Source organism: Scyliorhinus torazame, chromosome 1 (assembly GCF_047496885.1).
Source record: "Scyliorhinus torazame isolate Kashiwa2021f chromosome 1, sScyTor2.1, whole genome shotgun sequence".
NCBI lineage: Eukaryota > Metazoa > Chordata > Chondrichthyes > Carcharhiniformes > Scyliorhinidae > Scyliorhinus > Scyliorhinus torazame.
Genome location: NC_092707.1, coordinates 58,784,532 through 58,808,168, shown reverse-complemented (window position 1 = coordinate 58,808,168; position 23,637 = coordinate 58,784,532). Strand labels below are relative to the sequence as shown.

At 50.7% G+C, this 23,637-nt stretch overlaps 1 protein-coding gene across 1 annotated transcript in view; it reads right to left on the bottom strand.

Annotated features, from left to right (window-relative positions):
- Window positions 1–23,637, bottom strand: part of LOC140429443 (leucine-rich repeat-containing protein 43-like) — a 125,850-nt gene that overhangs the window by 83,158 nt on the left and 19,055 nt on the right. Inside the window, exons 3-5 of the mRNA XM_072516436.1 lie at window positions 5,116–5,226; window positions 4,798–4,937; window positions 2,798–3,036 (exon numbers count right to left, since the gene is read on the bottom strand). Of these exons, the coding sequence (XP_072372537.1) occupies window positions 2,798–3,036; window positions 4,798–4,937; window positions 5,116–5,226 (490 nt within the window). The remainder of the gene's footprint in view (window positions 1–2,797; window positions 3,037–4,797; window positions 4,938–5,115; window positions 5,227–23,637) is intronic.

Genomic DNA, 23,637 nt, shown 5'->3' with positions numbered 1-23,637 from the left:
GGTCGCTCCTGTGCACTGCGTCCAATGACACACCGCATGAACGTCTCTTTGCCTTCCCTAGGAAGTCCACCTCCGGGGTGTCACTCCCGACTTGGCTCGCAGCTCCAGGACCCGTACTCCTCCGTAAACACGTACAATTCCACAAGGCGGACCCGTTGGTTGAGAGGGTACAGCTACTCCACGCCAACCCACAGTACGCCTACGTAGCGTACCCTGACGGCCGCCAAGATACAGTCTCCCTCAGGGACCTGGCACCAGCTGGTTCTGCACACTCACACCCCCCGTCCGGCGCCACCCCCCCCTCCCCCGGCGCACCCAGCCGCAACCCCCGCCCCAGGACAATCCATCCTCCCCCTGCCCACATCCGGGATGAAGAGGCCTTCGACACGCTCCCGGAGCCACCGAAGACCAGACTGACACTGGAATCACCGCCAGCACTGTGGCACTCCCAACGGCAGATCAAGGCTCCGGACCGACTGAATCTGTAACATGACCTGGACTTTTAAAACATCATTCTGTACATAATTTTCCCCTCCATCCCACTGGACTCAATTATTTTTCTCTCTGTACTTTAAAACGTCTACCTGTATATAGTTCTCAACATCCACGCCGGACTCAATTTTAACAGGGGGTGAATGTGGTAGTCACCACTGATGTATATATTGTATGTAGAGGATGTCAGTGTAGGTGCTTTACGGTAAGGCCCCTGTACTACAGGTACAGGGGTAGTTCCCTGCCTGCTGGCTCCGCCCAGTAGGCGGAGTATAAATATGTGTGCTCCTCGTACAGCAGCCATTTCGCCAGCTGCTGTAGGAGGCCGCACATCTTAGTGTAATAAAGCCTCGATTGCATCCAACTCTCGTCTTTGTGTAATTGATCGTGCATCAGGGGTGAAACCTACACAGACACGGGGAGAATGTGCAAACTCCACACAGACAGCAACCCGGGGCCGGGATCAAACCCGGGTCCTCAGCGTTGTCGAGAGAGTGCTAACTACGGCTAATTCTCTATCTCAATGCCATATGATATGGGAAGGCTGCCACCTCCCACAGCCTGGGTTCTCAGACATGTGCCTGTAGGGAAGGTTGGACGCAGTCAGGATCAGGAGAGAAATGCTCTCCACTGAGACTAGCCAGCCTTCCGAATCAGGTTTGACTGGAAGTAGCACTGGTTGTGAGCAGTAGGTGTGTGGTCTCCAGGATCTAGTCTCAGTGGCATAAAGGTTTAATGGCCTAATTATTTCTGCGGGTGATCCTCTTAGCATTGGCCTTTCGATACACCTTGCTGTCACATGTTTTCCTTTCTCGCCAGCATCCTCCTCAAATTTTCACTCCAACACTCAACACTCACTTGCAACCTGCTGCCCTCTTGCACCCATTCCTCACAGCCATCCATCTGAAATGTTTCCAATCCATCCTCAACACCCATGCCACCTCTCATACACATAATTCTTTGCATTTTCTCATTGAAGGTGAAGGTGAAGGGAGCCCACAGTTCCAGGGCGAGGCAAATCACTGGGGTTGAACCTGCAGCCATTGTCTTCCTGATCATTCTGGAGGATGAGGCCCTGCACATCAGCAGGGACAGGGTGGCTCTAATGTTGGGTGTCGGTGAAGGAGGGTTGGAGGAGCTCAGAGATCCGGTGACAGCGTGAGCATCACACTGCCACATTGGCACAGAACTGTGACTCATGTTGAATTGTCGCCAACTGTGACTAGACACATTCCAGAAGATCACGGTGGAAGTGATGCCACAGAATGTTGGTGGCATTGTGAAAGTAGGTCATAAGGGAGCGCGAGAGATGAAAATACACTGAGGTCTCTATCAAACCCACTGTAAACGCCTAATTCATAGCAGCTAAAACTTATCATAAAAACGCTCACCAGTTCACACAATAGTTTGATTTTATTAAAAATCACCTTGAGACTCAGTGGGAATAAAGCTTTCCTGAGCTTAGCTATGCAATTTTTCTAGCTAGCAGCCTGGCACTCACTCCGTTTACCTCCTCACCTTGAGTCGCTCCCACTCAGGGGGAATAAACAGGTGACAAAGTTCATGTATGTGAGGGCAGCACGGTGGCGCGATGGGTTAGCCCTGCTGCCTCACGGCGCCAAGGTCCCAGGTTCGATCCTGTCTCTGGGTCACTGTCCATGTGGAGTTTGCACATTCTCCTCGTGTCTGCATGGGTTTCACCCCCACAGCCCAAAAATGTGCAGGCTAGGTGGATCGGCTATGCTAAATTGCCCATTAATTGGAAAAAATGAATTGGGTACTCGAAATTTTTTAAAATAAAAAAAAGGTTCATGTATGTGCGACCCACATCAGTACTGGTTTACATTTTACATCATCACGTTGCAGGTTTGCAATCAGATCACCATTGTACAATGAATGGAGAGCTTCTGACTATGAGTTATTGTGCATATTAATTTATCTCTTTAAAATATAAAGTCTTCATAGGAACACATCAAAAGTGAGGAGGACTGGGTGTTGAAGACAAGGCCAGCATTGGGGTGTCCCTATCAGAGGGTGTAGCTCTGCTCAGCTGGACATCCACCCCCACCTCGGGGGGTCATCCTAGGAAGGAATGGGGAATTTGTGGTCCCAGCAATGGGAGACTCTGTCTGCTTTTCCAGAGCTAGTACAGGAGAGGCTCTGCACCATAGCAAAAATCCAGGCTGTGTTAAGCAGCACAAGCTAAGGTTTTGCCTCAGCTCGTGAAACGCAGTGAGGTAGTAAGGCTGTTCGACGTAAGAGGAATTCTCAACATGAACAGGTGATCAGTACTTAACATGCTTACCTCGATGTTTAGAAATGCCCCTAAAATGATGCCTTTCATCTGGAGATATCAACACATCATCCAAGGAAACAAGATTCTGCAGAGAGTCGAGTATAAAACCACGGTAATTGGGGAGAAGAGCCAGTGGATTGCCCAGGAGAATAAGGTTCTTCAGGTTTGGCAGTAAATTAAGATGGGTGACAATGTCCCGCAAATTCGAAAAGTCATTGAAACTCAAATCAAGCGATATTAAATTGGGCCTATTTTACAAAAGACAAAGAAGATCCAAACAGTAATATTATTAAAACATCATGAAAGACTCTAAATTCAATTTGTTCTTGAGAGAGTTTGAAGCTCATGCATATCAGGGTACACACTAATCAACCCTACCACAAAGTCTAATGGACAAAATCCTGAAATTCACTCGTGAGTTTTCAAATTATTTAAAAAAAATTCTATCCCACAGTTCAGATTCAGATAGATCTTGGACCATTTGGACTCTGATAGGAAATTCTAGAAGCTTCCCTGTAAAACCAATTGCACCACTCAGAAACCATCAGGTATGGAAGTTTTATAAGGCAGTTCAGCGCAGTTAGTGTTAATATAAAGATTTTCTGTTTGACAGTTATCACTAACTTCCTTATAGTAATATAAATGAGTGTGGGGTCATCTACCAGAAAGGGAGTGAACCTGATATGCATATTTTAAAATAAATTAGAATGCTATCAAAGGACTTGACAGTGTAGTGTCCCCCCACAAAGCATCTTCCACACCCCCACCCTGGCGGCATGGCATCACGCCAGCGCAAATCACAACTGTGATGACCACGCCGGGGGCACAGAGGTGCCAGTAGCCCCCTTGGGTTAAGGGACATGCCTGGACATTACCCCCTGGCATCCTGGTACTGTCAGCGGCACTGGCAGGGGGGATTACCCTCTCCATATTGGAGGGGTGGGGGGCCTTAAATTTAACTTCAGATTGGGGCACCCTTTAACAATGGATTCGCAATCTCAGATTCCCGGCGCTGCTGGCATTTTATAGGCCCCGCCTCTCCAGCTGGCTTTGTGATTCTCGATAGTACTTGGAAATTGCACAGAGTGCTGGTTAATCAGGCAAGAAAAGACAGGCAGGTTTCACACAGCTTTTCTCGCCTGATCCAACACTGCAATTCTGGGACGGTTCCGCTCTGAATGTTCAGAGTCATTAACACCGTGGGTGTACCTACACCACAGGGACTGTAGCAGTTCGAGAAGGCAGCTCATCATCCTCTCAAGGGCAATTAGGGATGGGCAATAAGTGCTGGCCTAACCAGCAACACCCACATCCCAAGAATGAATTTTGAAAAACTTTCTGATCTTTCTCCCCCCTAAAAATGTACAAATCTGGAGTAACAGGGAAGTTACTGTATGAAGCTAGATTGTTTGGCTCACATCTCTCCAGAATAACTGGAGGAATGGGTGCTGGGGTTACTGAAATCTGTAGGAATGGATGGTGGCGTTTATCTCTGAGATCTGGGCAAATCGAACCCACACCAACAGATCCCCAAGAGTTGTAGCTGTCCCACTGTGAATATTGCCGGTCTCCCTCACAAGCCAACACCCTATTGGTCACCCCGCTCCTTCAACCCACCTATTGTGCCAAATTGGGACAGGCAGCCTTTTAATTGGACTCCTCCTGTAAGATTGAGATGGAGCTCGAGCAGGCTGCTGACATGATTGGGGTTGGAATCCAGAAGTCTTTAAAGTGCAGATGATTTCAGCCCATGTGTAGCTTGTCATCAACTCCCAGAATCTCAGACTATGGAACACTTCACATCAGCCTGCCCACCAAGACCAGTTGTGGGAGGCACCACATTTCCCCACCCAGCATCTCGAGAGGCCATTGAGCGGAAAGCCAAACGAGACACCCCATTATCAGCTTTTCCTGTCTTGTGTATTACGGTGGTGATGATGGTGATGGTAGTCGTAACATCCAATATATCTTTATGATCTATTGAGCAGTGCCAGGGCCAGTATATTTACCAGAACTCTTCTGAGAAATAATTGTACTCGGAGTCCAGCGAAAGCTTGTTGCGTGACAGCCCCAGGTATTGCAACCTTGGCGGTGGGCTAACACACAGTTCTTTCAAAGAGGAAATCTTGTTGGAGCAGAGCTCAAGAACCTGTAATAGGGGGAAAAAAACATGTATCAAACGAGCTGCAGGTTTAAACTTCCTCAGACGCGGATGATGCAACGCAATTGTTCCAAAAAATATTGTTGTTAATGGGAAAAAAAAACACTCCCACAAAATCATGATCATTTTACTGATCTGAGAATATTTCCACATCCTCTCCTTTTACCGTTAGCTTTCTTGGTAGGTTGGCTGAGTTTAATGTAGGGATTCTATTGACACTTAATATAAGTTCCTCCAGATTCTGAAATCTCAATATGTCCTTATCAACCTCACGCACCTAGAGAAGAGAAATAAAAACAGAAAGTATAATTGAATGTTGATTCATGATTGTCAGTCCTGGATTGAGGAGGTTTAAAGGTGTCTTAGTGCTGGAATTGCAAAAAGCCAGTCTGCAGGTGCAATAAATAATTAGGAAATCTAATAGAATGTTATCATTTATTGCGAGGAGAATTGAATACAACAGTGGGAAGGTTACGTTTTAGTTATACAGAACTCTAGTGAGACCACATCTGAGTACTATGTATAATATTGGTCACCTTATTCAAGGAAGGAAATAAATGTATTGGAAGCAGTTCAGAGAAGGTTTACCAGACTAATGCCTGGAACGAGCGGGTTGTCTTACAAGGAAAGGTTCGAGAGGCTAGGCTTGTATCTGCTGAAATTTAGAAGAGTAAGAGGTGACTTGATCGAAACTTATAAGATCCTGAGGGGTCTTGACAGGGTGGATGTGGAGAGGATGTTTCCTCTTGTGAGAGTATCTAGAACTACGGGTCCCGGTTTAAAAATAATAGGATGCCCATTTTAAACGGAGATGAGGAAAACAATTTCCTCTTATAGGGTCATGAGACTCTGGGACTCTCTTCCTGAAAAGGCAGTGGAAACAGAGTCTTTGAATTTTTTTTTTTTAAAGTATTTTTATTCAAGTTTTTCATTTGAACAAATAACGCAGCAACACAACAGGAATGGTACAGCTCAGCACAAATGTCTCAACATACATGGATACAAAGGGGGACAGGAAAACAGCAATATGGCAAGCTTGGGACAATCATCAGACTCATCTATACGCATCACCAGAGAACAAGGGAGAGAAGGATAACGTCTTGAAGACACGGCAAAATGGTGCACACCTCCCCATGTGGCGATTGCTTGAAACAACAACAAGAATTCAGGATAGGTTCTTCACATCCTGTTCAGGTGCGCATCAGCACATATCTCCCTCAGCTCTAGCAACACCAGAGGCATCAATGACACACTGTAACCTCCTCCCTTCGAATACCAGAACTGTCTGTACCGCTGCAAGAGCCAAACAAGGATTCTTTCATCCCACTATATTAAAAAAACATTAAAATAAAGAAAATTCACAAGAACGCATATGCCACAAGACGCAACATAATCCCAACCTCAGGCCCAGTACAGAACGATCATTCCACATATTTATAAAGAGAGGACCAGCACCTATAGGTTTGGATTATAGTCAGTACGGTCAGCGCCTCCCGATAACCCAATCGAGATAGATTAAATATAAAGGGAAAACTATAAGGAACAGAGGATCTAAGGTTAAAGAGAACCAGGAGCCAACCACAGGTCTGTGTTCCTCCAGCACATGCCCACTACCATATGACCAAGAAGAGAAAAAGCTGTTCCTTCAGACAAAGGAACGTCCCAACCATAAGGGGGGCAACAGGATATCAACTACAGTATAGGACCCGACTCAACCTCACACGCACATGCATCAAGGAGTTAGTAAACCAAGGATGCTCAAAGCACATCAAAACTTGGCCTCTCAGGATGCCCCTAATAAGTGCCTTCGAGAAGGGACATCCCAAGCTTAAGAGGGCAACAGGATACCAACCACAGCACTGGATTTGGCCTAGTCAGTACCCCCACGTCACCCAGCACACGCCAAGAACTACCACCCAGCCGGCCCCACCCCTCACTAATCACACCCAGGGCAGTGCATCAGCCCCACTGACACCTGAAAAATTACATCGGCCTCAACCGAGAAGGCCCCACTACCAAAGAGAAGAAGAATATTCAAAACACCCATTGATTGGACGTCTTGGGCGGGGTGCCGATTTCCACCTCCCAATATGATAATGAAATAGCACACTGCTCACTCAGATAGAGGGAAGAACTCCCCTCCCACATTGGAGGATTAACCAACCACACACCATCATGCACCACCACTCATTTCCCCCTATTCTAATAGCTCCAATACGCCAACCACAAGCAAGAACAACAAGGAGCCAGTCCTCTCTTTCGTAGGAGATAAGCACGGATTCTCAAGATTTAAATGACCAAAACAAAAGCTAAATAAAAACCCAATACAATTATCTCTAACTGGGGGCTATCCTCAATCTAATTGAGATCTTCTCTATCTCTAACACCCGTTACCACACCAGACACCCACTCATCACTCCTCCCTGGCTCTACTCATCTTCTCTATCAATGAGAGTGGCTAAAATGCACTCGCTCCTCATTAAGGATTACAGCACATAAACAAAAAAGGCAAGGCACCGACCACATATCACTTTACCGAGTCAATATGATTTTTGCCAAAACAGGATAACAGACGACCCTTGCCTTCGCGCTCAAACATTGCACACCCTTGTCAGGAGAAAAGACAACAACTCAAAATTAACAGCATGATCACAAGGGAATAAAGTCCAGGATGAACTGCAGGATAATAACACCATCCATGTCTCTTGCAAAGGCCAAAGCCATGACAGGATCATTGAACAACCCTCAGGATCTCTCACAAGTTCCATTGAACGAAGTGCCATCACCTCTGCCACACCATCGCTCCAACGCCCAGGTGGCAAGGAACCTAGGCCCAAGCCAGGAAGGGATGACTCAACATGTCCAGCTGCCTCCAACCCCTCACGATGAGCATTGAGGACAGACAGCTGAGAACCAGTGGTCGGGCTTCCAACTGAGCCCAGACCTCAAAGACCTGATACAATGTACTCTGTCAAATCTGATGCACCCAGCCTTCAAATGAAGATTGCAAAAGCATGGCAGCCAATTCTCAAACTCAGTCAGGAACATGCCTCCCACTTCTTGCAAGAGACCAGGCTCACAAACACTCCTTGTCCAACCCCTACTCCCTGAGTCAGTCAGGATAGATGTCACACCATGCAACAAGATTTCCAAGGACTGAAGGGGAGCCCCCATCGGGGAAATTACTCTATCAAATACCAGGATTCTCTTCTGCTCTTCCACTAATTCCTCAAAGATATTTCACAATTCATCAAAGTGAGCACCAAAGACCTGCACTATGGAGATGAGATCATCATCCAAAACATAACTTGCGATGGCAGTGTCGTGTGAGAGTCCCTTTAAGAAAAGTGTGTTTTATCAAATGGCTGCAGTGATGTCATTGTGTGGGTGGAGCTGGAATGTGATTCTGCTTTTTACTTTTGTTTTGAACTGGACGCTCTTTTTGGCTCTGCGTTTTAGTTTCGCTTTCAGTTGGAGAGCTGCATTCAAACAAGAAGGTGTATATCTCTCTCTCTCTAAAAAATGTTTCTAGAGCACTTGATGATTTCAAAGTAATACCTGTTTCTGGAGAGAATTCAAACCTACTGTCTTTGTTAAAAAATGTTTTGGCTTATGGATGTTGTTAGGAAAGTTACTAAGGGTTATCTATAGAGTACTGTATCTTTTTGGGGGTTATCAGTGTTGGTAGCTGATGCACTATCAATTATGACGAGACTCAAGGCTTTATTAAGCAGAGATGTGTTGCCTCCTGCAGCTGCTGCTGAAATGGCTGCAGCTCGGTGAGCACACACATTTATACTCCACCTACTGGGCGGAGCCAGCAGGCAGGGATCTATTCCCGTCCCTGTAGTACAGTAGCCTTACTGTATTACCTCTCATATACGTATTATACAAACAGTGGTGACTGCCACATCACCCCCTGTTAAAAAAGTCCAGCGGGGGTGGTGGAAAACTATTTACATGTTATGTGAGCATTTTCAAAAACTATTTACATGGTATGTGAGCATTTTCAAAGAGTACAGTTTGGTGAAAGTTCACAAATCTAGCCAGTCGGGTGCCTTGATCCTCCGTTGTGAGCGCCGCAGTCCCGGTGGTGATGCAGGCGCCGGCTTGGTCGCCTGTGGCTCCGGGAACGTGTAATACTCATCCTCATCCCTGGGTGGAACCAATGGGAGGACGGATCGTCCTGGAGCAGGGGCTGTGGTGAGGTACGCTGGGGGGGTAAGGTGGGTGGCGCCGGGGAAATTGGAGGAGGGGGTGGGGAACCAGCTGGTGCCAGGTCCCTGAGGGAGACTGTGTCTTGGCGGCCGTCGGGGTATGCCACGTAGGTGTACTGCGGGTTTGCATGTAGCAGCTGTACCCTTTCGACCAACGGGGCCGCCTTGTGGAGCCGCACGTGCTTGCGGAGGAGGACGGGTCCTGGGTCTGCCAGCCACGTTGGGAGCGAAACCCCGGAGGTGGACTTCCGTAGTGGGGTGGATGAAGCTCTCCGTGCTCCCGGAGTCGAGAAGGCAAAATCGACTATCACCGTCGTTGTCGCGGGTGCGAGGTTGTGTGGCCGGGACTGGTTGAGCGTGATGGAGGCGAGTTGCGGCTGGTGTTGGTGGGCCCCGGCTGGTCGGCGGCGGTTGCGGGCAATGAGCGGCCAGATGAGGTGCCCGACGAGCAGGAGTCCTGAGGCGCCCAAAATGGCGCCGAAGATGGCGGCGCCCACGGGGCGCACGAGGTCTGATGGGGGAAGATGGCGGCGCCCACGGGCTGCACATGGGCTGCCGGGACGAAAATGGCGGCGCCCACGGGTCGCACGTGGGGGTTGCAGGAACAATGGGCCTGGATACAGCAGCGATCGACCGGGCCTGGTACACCGCAGCGAAATGCCCCTTCTTCCCACAGGTCTTGCAGATTGCACTCCGCGCCGAGCAGCGCTGCCGGGTGCTTTGTCTGCCATCAGAAATAGCACTTGGGTCCCCCGGGGTTTGCTGGCTGCCGCGCGGCGCAGGCTTGGGTTTGTCTGGGGGCGGCTGCTGGTGGGACCCATGATGTCCATGAGGGGGGCGTCCTGCAGTCGGGGGCGTACGCTTGTACATTACGGGAGGCCGTTAGTGAGGTCGCGAGTGTCTTGGTCGCCACGAGGTCCCCTTCTAAGTACCCCCTTCAAAAAAAGATAATTCTGGGATGAGTATTAGCTTAAAATAAAGGATTAAAAGATAAGTAGAGCCAGAGCTTGTGAAAATGCAGCTCCTCCCATGCTCACTCCACGTGACCGCACTACACCCTTGAACATTTTTAAGGGAGAGGTGGATAGATTCTTGCTAAGCAAGGGGTAATAGATAATTAGGGCTAGATGGGATGCAGATTCATGGTTACTGTCAGGTCAGCCATGATCTTAGTAAATGGTACGGCCGGCCTGAGGGGCTGAATGGCATACTCCTGTTCCTTGTTCTTACGTTTGTAAGTTGTGTTCTTTAATTATTTTTGTTCCTCCATTTAGAAGCTTGGCAACCTCCGTATCTGCCAAGCTCACTGAACCAGCTATGAAGCTGGCTTGGTTTGATCGATCAACCTAAATTGAAGCAGTTCCATGAGGGTTAGATTACATGAGGCAGGTTCTACTTGGGCCTAATGCATTTTGGATATGCACCCATTACATCCAAACCAACAGTCCAACACAATATGATCCAGGAGTTTGCATAGAAGATGGAACCAGACTGAAAAAAAGTTGTGAAGAATCTATTTTTTATTAGAAAAAGGAAGATCTTGCATTTATATCATGGCCTTCATGTCTTCAGAATGTTCCTCATGTTTCCAGGTGCCGCATGTTTCCAGGTGCCTCATGTTTCCAGGTGCCGCATGTTTCCAGGTATCTCATGTTTCCAGGTGCCGCATGTTTCCAGGTGCCTCATGTTTCCAGGTGCCTCATGTTTCCAGGTGCCGCATGTTTCCAGGTGCCGCATGTCTCCAGGTGCAGCATGTTTCCGGGTGCCTCATGTTCCCAGGTGCCGCATGTTTCCAGGTGCCTCATGTTCCAAAGTCCCGCATGTTGCCAGGTTCCTCATGCTTCCAGGTGCCTCAGGTTTCCAGGTGCCTCATGTTTCCAGGTGCCTCATGTTTCCAGGTGCCTCATGTTTTCAGGTGCCTCATGTTTGCAGGTACCGCATGTTTCCAGGTGCCTCATGTTTCCAGGTGCCTCATGTTTCCAGGTGCCTCATGTTTCCAGGTGCGTCAGTTTCCAGGTTCCTCATGTTTCCAGGTGCCTCATGTTTCCAGGTGCCTCATGTTTCCAGGTGCGTCAGTTTCCAGGTGCCTCATGTTTTCAGGTGCCGCATGTTTCCAGGTGCCTCATGTTCCAAGGTCCCGCATGTTGCCAGGTTCCTCGTGTTTCCAGGTGCCTCATGCTTCCAGGTGCCTCATGTTCCAAGGTCCCGCATGTTGCCAGGTCCCGCATGTTGCCAGGTTCCTCATGTTTCCAGGTGCCTCATGTTTCCAGGTGCCTCAGGTTTCCAGGTGCGTCAGTTTCCAGGTGCCTCATGTTTCCAGGTGCCGCATGTTTCCAGGTGCCGCATGTTGCCAGGTTCCTCATGTTTCCAGGTGCCTCATGTTTCCAGATGCCTCATGTTCCAAGGTCCCGCATGTTGCCAGGTTCCTCATGTTTCCAGGTGCCTCATGTTTCCAGGTGCCTCCGGTTTCCAGGTGCGTCAGTTTCCAGGTGCCTCATGTTTCCAGGTGCCTCATGTTTCCAGGTGCCTCATGTTTCCAGTGCCGCATGTTTCCAGGTCCCGCATGTTGCCAGGTTCCTCATGTTTCCAGGTGCCTCATGTTGCCAGGTGCCGCATGTTTCCAGGTGCCTCATGTTTCCAGGTGCCTCATGTTCCATGGTCCCGCATGTTGCCAGGTTCCTCATGTTTCCAGGTGCCTCATGTTTCCAGATGCCTCATGTTCCAAGTTCCCGCATGTTGCCAGGTTCCTCATGTTTCCAGGTGCCTCATGTTTCCAGGTGCCTCCGGTTTCCAGGTGCGTCAGTTTCCAGGTGCCTCATGTTTCCAGGTGCCTCATGTTTCCAGGTGCCTCATGTTTCCAGTGCCGCATGTTTCCAGGTCCCGCATGTTGCCAGGTTCCTCATGTTTCCAGGTGCCTCATGTTGCCAGGTGCCGCATGTTTCCAGGTGCCTCATGTTGCCAGGTGCCGCATGTTTCTAGGTGCAGCATGTTTCCAGGTGCCTCATGTTTCCAGGTGCCGCATGTTTCCAGGTGCCGCATGTTTCCAGGTGCCTCATGTTTCCAGCTGCCGCATGTTTCCAGGTGCCTCATGTTTCCAGGTGCCGCATGTTTCCAGGTGCCTCATGTTTCCAGGTGCCGCATGTTTCCAGGTGCCGCATGTTTCTAGGTACCTCATGTTTCCAGGTGCCTCATGTTTCCAGGTGCCGCATGTTTCTAGGTGCCTCATGTTTCCAGGTGCCTCATGTTTCCAGGTGCCTCACGTTTCCAGGTGAAGCATGTTTCCAGGTGCCGCATGTTTCCAGGTGCCTCATGTTTCCAGGTGCCTCATGTTTCCAGGTGCCTCATGTTTCCAGGTGCCGCATGTTTCTAGGTGCAGCATGTTTCCAGGTGCCTCATGTTTCCAGGTGCCGCATGTTTCCAGGTGCCTCATGTTTCCAGGTGCCTCATGTTTCCGGGTGCCGCATGTTTCCAGGTGCCGCATGTTTCTAGGTGCCTCATGTTTCCAGGTGCCGCATGTTTCTAGGTGCCTCATGTTTCCAGGTGCCTCATGTTTCCAGGTGCAGCATGTTTCCGGGTGCCTCATGTTTCCAGGTGCCGCATGTTTCCAGGTGCTGCATGTTTCCAGGTGTCTCATGTTTCCAGGTGCCGCATGTTTCCAGGTGCCTCATGTTTCCAGGTGCCTCATGTTTCCAGGTGCCGCATGTTTCCAGGTGCCTCATGTTTCCAGGTGCCGCATGTTTCCAGGTGCCTCATGTTTCCAGGTGCCTCATGTTTCCAGGTGCCGCATGTTTCCAGGTGCCGCATGTTTCCAGGTGCCGCATGTTTCCAGGTGCCGCATGTTTCCAGGTGCCGCATGTTTCCAGGTGCCTCATGTTTCCAGGTGCCGCATGTTTCCAGGTGCCTCATGTTTCCAGGTGCCTCATGTTTCCAGGTGCTGCATGTTTCCAGGTGCCTCATGTTTCCAGGTGCCTCATGTTTCCAGGTGCCTCATGTTTCCAGGTGCTGCATGTTTCCAGGTGCCTCATGTTTCCAGGTGCCGCATGTTTCCAGGTGCCTCATGTTTCCAGGTGCCGCATGTTTCCAGGTATCTCATGTTTCCAGGTGCTGCATGTTTCCAGGTGCCTCATGTTTCCAGGTGCCTCATGTTTCCAGGTGCCTCATGTTTCCAGGTGCTGCATGTTTCCAGGTGCCTCATGTTTCCAGGTGCCTCATGTTTCCAGGTGCCTCATGTTTCCAGGTGCCGCATGTTTCCAGGTGCCTCATGTTTCCAGGTGCCGCATGTTTCCAGGTGCCTCATGTTTCCAGGTGCCTCCGGTTTCCAGGTGCCTCATGTTTCCAGGTGCCTCATGTTTCCAGGTGCGTCAGTTTCCAGGTGCCTCATGTTTCCAGGTGCCTCATGTTTCCAGGTGCCGCATGTTTCCAGGTGCCTCATGTTTCCAGGTGCCGCATGTTTCCAGGTGCCTCATGTTTCCAGGTGCCTCATGTTTCCAGGTGCCGCATGTTTCCAGGTGCCGCATGTTTCTAGGTGCCTCATGTTTCCAGGTGCCTCATGTTTCCAGGTGCAGCATGTTTCCGGGTGCCTCATGTTTCCAGGTGCCGCATGTTTCCAGGTGCCGCATGTTTCCAGGTGTCTCATGTTTCCAGGTGCCGCATGTTTCCAGGTGCCTCATGTTTCCAGGTGCCTCATGTTTCCAGGTGCCGCATGTTTCCAGGTGCCTCATGTTTCCAGGTGCCGCATGTTTCCAGGTGCCTCATGTTTCCAGGTGCCTCATGTTTCCAGGTGCCGCATGTTTCCAGGTGCCTCATGTTTCCAGGTGCCGCATGTTTCCAGGTGCCGCATGTTTCCAGGTGCCGCATGTTTCCAGGTGCCGCGTGTTTCCAGGTGCCTCATGTTTCCAGGTGCCGCATGTTTCCAGGTGCCTCATGTTTCCAGGTGCCTCATGTTTCCAGGTGCTGCATGTTTCCAGGTGCCTCATGTTTCCAGGTGCCTCATGTTTCCAGGTGCCTCATGTTTCCAGGTGCTGCATGTTTCCAGGTGCCTCATGTTTCCAGGTGCCGCATGTTTCCAGGTGCCTCATGTTTCCAGGTGCCGCATGTTTCCAGGTATCTCATGTTTCCAGGTGCTGCATGTTTCCAGGTGCCTCATGTTTCCAGGTGCCTCATGTTTCCAGGTGCCTCATGTTTCCAGGTGCCTCATGTTTCCAGGTGCTGCATGTTTCCAGGTGCCTCATGTTTCCAGGTGCCTCATGTTTCCAGGTGCCTCATGTTTCCAGGTGCCGCATGTTTCCAGGTGCCTCATGTTTCCAGGTGCCTCATGTTTCCAGGTGCCTCCGGTTTCCAGGTGCCTCATGTTTCCAGGTGCCTCATGTTTCCAGGTGCGTCAGTTTCCAGGTGCCTCATGTTTCCAGGTGCCTCATGTTTCCAGGTGCCGCATGTTTCCAGGTGCCTCATGTTTCCAGGTGCCGCATGTTTCCAGGTGCCTCATGTTTCCAGGTGCCTCATGTTTCCAGGTGCCGCATGTTTCCAGGTGCTGCATGTTTCCAGGTATCTCATGTTTCCAGGTGCCGCATGTTTCCAGGTGCCTCATGTTTCCAGGTGCCTCATGTTTCCAGGTGCCTCATGTTTCCAGGTGCCGCATGTTTCCAGGTGCCGCATGTTTCCAGGTGCCGCATGTTTCCAGGTATCTCATGTTTCCAGGTGCCGCATGTTTCCAGGTGCCTCATGTTTCCAGGTGCCGCATGTTTCCAGGTGCCTCATGTTTCCAGGTGCCGCATGTTTCCAGGTATCTCATGTTTCCAGGTGCCGCATGTTTCCAGGTGCCTCATGTTTCCAGGTGCCTCATGTTTCCAGGTGCCTCATGTTTCCAGGTGCCTCATGTTTCCAGGTATCTCATGTTTCCAGGTGCCTCATGTTTCCAGGTGCCTCATGTTTCCAGGTGCCTCATGTTTCCAGGTGCCGCATGTTTCCAGGTGCCGCATGTTTCCAGGTGCCGCATGTTTCCAGGTGCCTCATGTTTCCAGGTATCTCATGTTTCCAGGTGCCGCATGTTTCCAGGTGCCTCATGTTTCCAGGTGCCGCATGTTTCCAGGTATCTCATGTTTCCAGGTGCTGCATGTTCCCAGGTGCCGCATGTTTCCAGGTGCCGCATGTTTCCAGGTGCCTCATGTTTCCAGGTGCCGCATGTTTCCAGGTGCCTCATGTTTCCAGGTGCCTCATGTTTCCAGGTGCCTCATGTTTCCAGGTGCCGCATGTTTCCAGGTGCCGCATGTTTCCAGGTGCCTCATGTTTCCAGGTGCCGCATGTTTCCAGGTGCCGCATGTTTCCGGGTGCCGCATGTTTCCGGGTGCCGCATGTTTCCAGGTGCCGCATGTTTCCAGGTGCCGCATGTTTCCAGGTGCCGCATGTTTCCAGGTGCCGCATGTTTCCAGGTGCCGCATGTTTCCAGGTGCCGCATGTTTCCGGGTGCCGCATGTTTCCAGGTGCAGCATGTTTCCAGGTGCCTCATGTTTCCAGGTGCCGCATGTTTCCAGGTGCCGCATGTTTCCAGGTGCCGCATGTTTCCAGGTGCCGCATGTTTCCAGGTATCTCATGTTTCCAGGTGCTGCATGTTTCCAGGTGCCTCATGTTTCCAGGTGCCTCATGTTTCCAGGTGCCTCATGTTTCCAGGTGCTGGATGTTTCCAGGTGCCTCATGTTTCCAGGTGCCTCATGTTTCCAGGTGCCTCATGTTTCCAGGTGCCGCATGTTTCCAGGTGCCTCATGTTTCCAGGTGCCTCATGTTTCCAGGTGCCTCCGGTTTCCAGGTGCCTCATGTTTCCAGGTGCCTCATGTTTCCAGGTGCGTCAGTTTCCAGGTGCCTCATGTTTCCAGGTGCCTCATGTTTCCAGGTGCCGCATGTTTCCAGGTGCCTCATGTTTCCAGGTGCCGCATGTTTCCAGGTGCCTCATGTTTCCAGGTGCCTCATGTTTCCAGGTGCCGCATGTTTCCAGGTGCTGCATGTTTCCAGGTATCTCATGTTTCCAGGTGCCGCATGTTTCCAGGTGCCTCATGTTTCCAGGTGCCTCATGTTTCCAGGTGCCTCATGTTTCCAGGTGCCGCATGTTTCCAGGTGCCGCATGTTTCCAGGTGCCGCATGTTTCCAGGTATCTCATGTTTCCAGGTGCCGCATGTTTCCAGGTGCCTCATGTTTCCAGGTGCCGCATGTTTCCAGGTGCCTCATGTTTCCAGGTGCCGCATGTTTCCAGGTATCTCATGTTTCCAGGTGCCGCATGTTTCCAGGTGCCTCATGTTTCCAGGTGCCTCATGTTTCCAGGTGCCTCATGTTTCCAGGTGCCTCATGTTTCCAGGTATCTCATGTTTCCAGGTGCCTCATGTTTCCAGGTGCCTCATGTTTCCAGGTGCCTCATGTTTCCAGGTGCCGCATGTTTCCAGGTGCCGCATGTTTCCAGGTGCCGCATGTTTCCAGGTGCCTCATGTTTCCAGGTATCTCATGTTTCCAGGTGCCGCATGTTTCCAGGTGCCTCATGTTTCCAGGTGCCGCATGTTTCCAGGTATCTCATGTTTCCAGGTGCTGCATGTTCCCAGGTGCCGCATGTTTCCAGGTGCCGCATGTTTCCAGGTGCCTCATGTTTCCAGGTGCCGCATGTTTCCAGGTGCCTCATGTTTCCAGGTGCCTCATGTTTCCAGGTGCCTCATGTTTCCAGGTGCCGCATGTTTCCAGGTGCCGCATGTTTCCAGGTGCCTCATGTTTCCAGGTGCCGCATGTTTCCAGGTGCCGCATGTTTCCGGGTGCCGCATGTTTCCGGGTGCCGCATGTTTCCAGGTGCCGCATGTTTCCAGGTGCCGCATGTTTCCAGGTGCCGCATGTTTCCAGGTGCCGCATGTTTCCAGGTGCCGCATGTTTCCAGGTGCCGCATGTTTCCGGGTGCCGCATGTTTCCAGGTGCAGCATGTTTCCAGGTGCCTCATGTTTCCAGGTGCCGCATGTTTCCAGGTGCCGCATGTTTCCAGGTGCCGCATGTTTCCAGGTGCCTCATGTTTCCAGGTGCCTCATGTTTCCAGGTGCCGCATGTTTCCAGGTGCCGCATGTTTCCAGGTGCCTCATGTTTCCAGGTGCCTCATGTTTCTAGGTGCCTCATGTTTCCAGGTGCCGCATGTTTCCAGGTGCCGCATGTTTCCGGGTGCCTCATGTTTCCAGGTGCTGCATGTTTCCAGGTGCCTCATGTTTCCAGGTGCCTCATGTTTCCAGGTGCCTCATGTTTCCAGGTGCCGCATTTTTCCAGGTGCCTCATGTTTCCAGGTTCCTCATGTTTCCAGGTGCCGCATGTTTCCAGGTGCCTCATGTTTCTAGCTGCCTCATGTTTCTAGGTGCCTCATGTTTCTAATTGCCTCATGTTTCGAGGTGCCTCATGGTCCCCAACTTCCCCATGTTCCCCTCATTTCCCATGCCCCCCAGACTCTCTTGGTTCCCCATTCATAAACACACCTCAGTGAGTCTGAGTTCACGTTGCAATTCCTTTCTAAGACTCATCACCTGTTCGTCTGTCACCCAGCTTCCCGTCCCACCTCAGATCATCCTGGTAATCTCCTGGCTCAACTTCCCTCCCTTTAACCTCTCGGCTCATGCTTATTCAAGCTTCTGTCTGGTGCTCCTGCATTGGGGTTTGGATTTATGTTGTACACCATCACTGGAATCTCTGATCTCACCAAACAATTGGGAGAATTCCCAGCAGGAGGATGAATGAATATCCACGGCAGCTAGAACATAGTGTAGCCACCTGGGTTGGCCAACTCCCGATGTAAAATGGAGAACAGCAAAGGCTGCAGGGAAATTCAGCCAACACAGGCAGAAACTAGCAGGTGCAAGTTACTGTGTATTAAACTCTGCAAAAGCCCAGACAGCATCGATACAAGCATCCATCTGCATAACAATGTAGCAGCCATCTACATACTAATGAGCGATCCCCGGGAACAATCGCAACATTTGGGACAAACAAAGCCAAGCCAGGCTCCTCGGCGCCAGCAGGAGCCAACACAAAAGAGGTTAACGAACACCTCAAGACCGCCCATCGATCAGGGAACCGTTCCAGTATTGGAGAAATCGAACCAAGTGATTGGAACAAAGTCCAATCACTTGGAACCAGGTACAGGGTCCGCCCCGAAAGGCGGGAAGCCCCTGGGGACTATAAAGTTAAGCCCCCAAGTTCAAATCGTTCTTCTTGACCGGGTCACTCAGCAACACGAACCAACCTTGACAATGACCGGTGCAGCTGCCGCCGATATGCAGTAAGTCTTAAGTCAACGCTTGCTGCGAGATAGGCGCTCCTAGCTACCAATCCGTACCAACTTCGAATCCCGCAGACTCAGAACCCAAACGAAAGGCCATTTGTTCCCCTGACCTGGTGGGCCAGTCTGAAGCTAAGTATAGGCCTGTTAGTTGTAGAAGTAGCTTAGAAGTAGAATCTGTGCATGAGTAGCGATTACTGTGTATAATAAATGTGCTTTGATTTGAATCTTACTAATCGGTGTGTTGAGTTATTGATCATTACTTGAACTTGAACCTCGTGGCGGTATCATAAAGATACCTGGCGACTCAAGAGCAAAGGTTATAAAGCAGAGCCAATTGAACCAAACAAAAGTTAGCAACAATAGGAACTGGGAGCAATGGGGGAGGTGAAGTCAAGAGCACCAGGCAGAGGAAAGAACGGGAAAAAAAGTCCGGTTGCAGATTCAAACAGTGGATCCTGATTGCCCACATTCAATGTGGATGGTAATTTTCTTATGCAAAATTACACAAAGATGAGACACGGCATTGGTAACATTTGCCCTTGTTCCTTGTTTTTTTTTTGCAATTCATTCTCAAGATATGGGCATTGCCGACAAAGCAAAAATGTATTGTCCAACTATGGGCGTCACGGTGGCACAGTGGTTAGCACTGTTGCCTCACAGCGCCAGGGACCCATTTTTGATTCCGTCCGTGTGGACTTTGCCCGTTCTCCCCGAGACTGTGTGGGTTTTCTCTGGGTGTTCCAGTTTCCTCCCACAGTCCAAAGATGTGCAGGTTGGGTAGTTTGGACATTCTAACTTGTCCTTTAGTGTCCAAAAAGGTTATGTGGAGTTCCTGGGTTACGATGCGGGCGTGGGCCGAGGTAGGGTGCAGACTCAATGGACCGAATGACCTCCTTCTGTAATGTAGTGATTCTATGATTCTATGCTTCTTGACTTGCTGAGTACTTCTTAAAAAAAAAAAAATTTTATTCTCCTTTTTCACATTTGCTCCCAAATTTACCCAACAATAAACAATAATCAGTAACGAATGTAATGTCAATCCCCATATCAATAACAACGATCCCATCATCCCACCAAACCCCCAAACATTGGCCGCATGTTAACATAAACAAATGACAAAAAGGAATCAGGAATCACCCATAGTCACCATTAACACATACAGTCCCCCCTTCCCCCAACCCCCCTAATGATCGATGTGATCCAATTCTCGAAAGTGCACAATGAATAACGCCCATGAATTGTAGAATCCCTCCATCCTGCCCCTCAGTTCAAATTTGACCTTTTCAAGTGTCAAGAATTCCAGCAGGTCCCCCCCCCCCACCACGCCAGGGCACAGGGTGGAGCTGTTGATCTCCACCCGAACAGGTTCCGCCTTTGGGCGATCAACGAGGCGAAGACTACAACATCTACCTCCGCACCCATTTCCAACCCCGGCTGGTCCGACACCCTGAATATAGCCTGACGAGGGCCCGGGTCCAGTTTCACGTGCACCACTTTAGAAATTATCCTAAACATCTCCTTCCAGTAATCCTCCAGCTTTGGACAGGACCAAAACATATGAACGTGGTTTGCGGGTCCCCCCCCCTGTCGTCAGCACCTCCTCCGGCAATGTGGAAGTCGGCTCTATTGGGAAGCTCTGTATCTCCTTTCTGGCAAAGTCTCGAACCTGTATGTACCTAAATATCCAACTCTTTCAATCCCGCAAAACGACCCCCAAGAAACAAATCTTTTAGTGTCCTAATTCCTTTCTCCTCCCATCTCCGAAAATTTCCATCCCACTTCCTGGCTCAAATCTATGGTTCCCCTGAATCGGCATTTCCCTTGAGCCTGCCCCCAACCTGAAATGCTGTCGAAGCTGCCTCCAAATTCTTAATGAAACTATTATTACCGGACTCCCTGAGTGTCTCCCCAGGGCCATCAGGAGCGGCGCTATCACTAGCGCCTTCAATCCTGACCCCCTACCCAGACTCTCCTCCATTCTGACCCATTGAGCGTCAACCCCTCTGACCCAACTCCGTACCTTCTCCACATTTGCCGCCCAGTAATAATACATCAGGTTCGGAAGACCCAAACCCCCTGCCTGCCTTCCTCTCTGTAGTAGCACCTTTTTAATTCTGACCACCTTCCCTCCCCATATGAACGAGGTAATCATTCCTTCAATCTCTCTAAAAAATGCCTTTGGCAGGAAAATCGTCAGTCATTGAAAAATAAACAGGAATCGTGGCAGCACATTCATTTTAACCGCCTGTACCCGACCCGCCAGTGACAGAGGGAGACTATCCTACCCACCAAACTAGAAATGTTGTATCTATGGAGCCCCCCAAATCTCGAGCAACTTGTATCCCCAGGTATCTAAAGTGAGTCCCTGCCTTACGCAATGGCAGCCCCCCCAATCCCTGCCCCCACCCCTGGCCGAGACACCACAAAATATTCACTCTTGTCTAGATTTAATTTGTACCCTGAGAAAGACCCAAATATCAGCTCCAGTATTCCCCCTATTGACACACTTGGTTCCGACACGTATAATAACAAGTCATCGGCAGATAAGGACACCCTGTGCTCTATCCCCCACCCCCCGCACTATCCCTTTCCATACCCCCGAACTTCTTAATGCGATGGCCAATGGCTCAATCACGAGTGTAAACAGCAGGGGGGACATAGGACATCTCTGCCTAGTCCCACGGTGGAGAGGAAAGTATTCTGAGCTGATGTTATTTGTGCGGACACTGGTCCTCAGCTCCTTATATCCAGTCCAAAGTCTGGGTCCAATTCTAAACTGCTCTAGAACTGCCATCAAGTACCCCCATTCTACCCAGTCAAATGCTTTCTCGGCGTCCAATGCCACAACCACCTCTGTTTTCTTCCCCTCCGTCGGTACCATAACCACGTTCAATACCCTCCTAATGTTCGAAAAGAGCTCCCTCCCTCTAACAAACCCTGATCTTCACCTATCACCTTCGGGAGGCACTCCTCTAACTGCCAGTACCTTCGCCAATATCTTTGCATCCACGTTTAAAAGTGATATGGGCCGGACTTCCGGGTGCGGCGATGACCAGCTAAGTCGCACGTTTCGGCATCTCCCGTTTTAATGGACTTTTGGGCTCTTATCGGGAGCCCCAACAGCAATTTTCGAAGGCTAAACCCACTGTGAGGCGACATAGAAGGGAGTCCCCCCGGATGTGAATGGACAGAAGAGATAATAGTGGCCAGATTGCGGAGGATCCTCTGGAGCAGCGGCACAGAAGGGAAGTGAGAAGCAAGATGGCGGCGGAGGGAGGCCAGTTGGTATGGGGCCTGGAACAGCAGGAGTTCCTCCGGCGATGTGTGGAGGAGCTCAAGAAGGAGGTGCTGGCGCCGATGCTGCAGGCGATTGAGGGGTTAAAGGAGGCGCAGAAGACCCAAGAGATGGAGCTCCGTGGAGTGAAGGCAAAAGCTGCCGAGAATGAGGACGAGATACAGGGCTTGGTGGTGAAGACGGAGACGCACGAGGCACTACATAAGAGGTGTATGGAGAGACTGGAAGCCCTGGAAAATAGCTCGAGGATGAAGAACTTAAGAATCTTGGGTCTTCCCGAAGGGGCAGAGGGAGCCGACGTTGGGGCGTATGTGAGCACGATGCTCCATACCTTAATGGGAGCTGAGGCCCCGACGGGCCCCCTGGAAGTGGAGGGAGCGTATCGAGTCCTCGTGAGAAGACCAAAGGCAGGAGAAATACCTCGAGCAATAGTGGTGAGGTTCCACCGCTACAAGGACAGGGAGATGGTCCTGAGATGGGCGAAAAAGACACGGAGCAGCAGGTGGGAGAACGCGGTGATCCGCGTGTATCAGGATTGGAGTGCGGAGGTGGCGAGTTTCAATCGGGCCAAGGCGGTGCTCCACAAGAGGAAAGTGAAGTTCGGAATGTTGCAGCCGGCAAGACTGTGGGTTACACACCAGGGTAAACACCACTACTTCGAGACGGCAGAAGTGGCGTGGACATTTATTGAAGAGGAGAAGTTGGACTAGATTGGAGAAAGAGTGTTTGAAATGAAGTAGTGAGGTGGTGGCAAGGGACTGTGAATCAGATGGGGGAAAATTTTCTTTCCCCTCGAAGTGGGGGGACACGAAGAAATGTGGGTGCCGGTGGGGAAGGGGAGGGGGAAGGAGAGAGGGAGCTGCGCCATCAGGGGTGGGGCCGAGAGGGAAGCGTGGGCTTTGTTCCCGCGCTATGGAAATTGTGGCGGGAAAAGGGGGCGCAGGAAGGAGGGGGCCTCACATAATGGGAGGCTAAGGATAAACGGGGGAAGCCGAGGTCAGCCAGAGTTTGCTGACTTCCGGAAGCAATACGGGGGGAGCAACTAAGCTAGAGAGGGACCTAGCGGGGGGGGGGGGTTTAACTGGGTTGCTGCTGCTAAGGGGAAGGGGGAGCTGTTACGGGATGGGATGGTCGGGACGGGAGGGCGCCGTCGGGGGGATAAGCGGGTGCGTGGGAACCGGGTAAGGAGCTGGTCTAAAAAGGTGATGGCTAGTCGACGAGGGGGGGGGGGGGGTAAAGAGCCACCCAACCCAGTTGATCACGTGGAACGTGAGAGAGGTGAATGGGCCAATTAAGAGGGCAAGGGTACTTGCGCACCTAAAGAAGCTAAAGGCAGACGTGGTCATGCTTCAGGAGACGCACCTGAAACTGGCGGATCAGGTCAGATTAAGAAAAGGATGGGTGGGACAGGTATTCCACTCGGGCTTGGATGCGAAAAATAGAGGGGTGGCAATACTGGTGGGGAAATGGGTATTGTTTGAGGCGAAGACCATAGTGGCGGACAGTGGGGGTAGATACGTGATGGTGAGTGGCAGATTGCAAGGTGAGGCGGTGGTGCTGGTGAATGTATATGCCCCGAACTGGGATGACACAAACTTTATGAAGCGTATGTTGGGGCGCATCCCGGACCTGGAGATGGGAAAGTTGGTAACAAGGTGCTGGACCCAGGGCTGGACCGGTCCAGATCTAGGACCGGGAGGAGGCCGGCAGCGGCCAAGGTGTTTAAGGGCTTTATGGAGTAGATGGGAGGAGTGGATCCCTGGAGATTTACTAGGCCAAGGAGTAAAGAGCTTTCCTTCTTCTCCCATGTCCACAAAGTGTACTCCCGGATAGACTTCTTCGTCCTGGGAAGGGCGCTGATCCCGAAGGTGGCAGGATTCGGCTATAGCC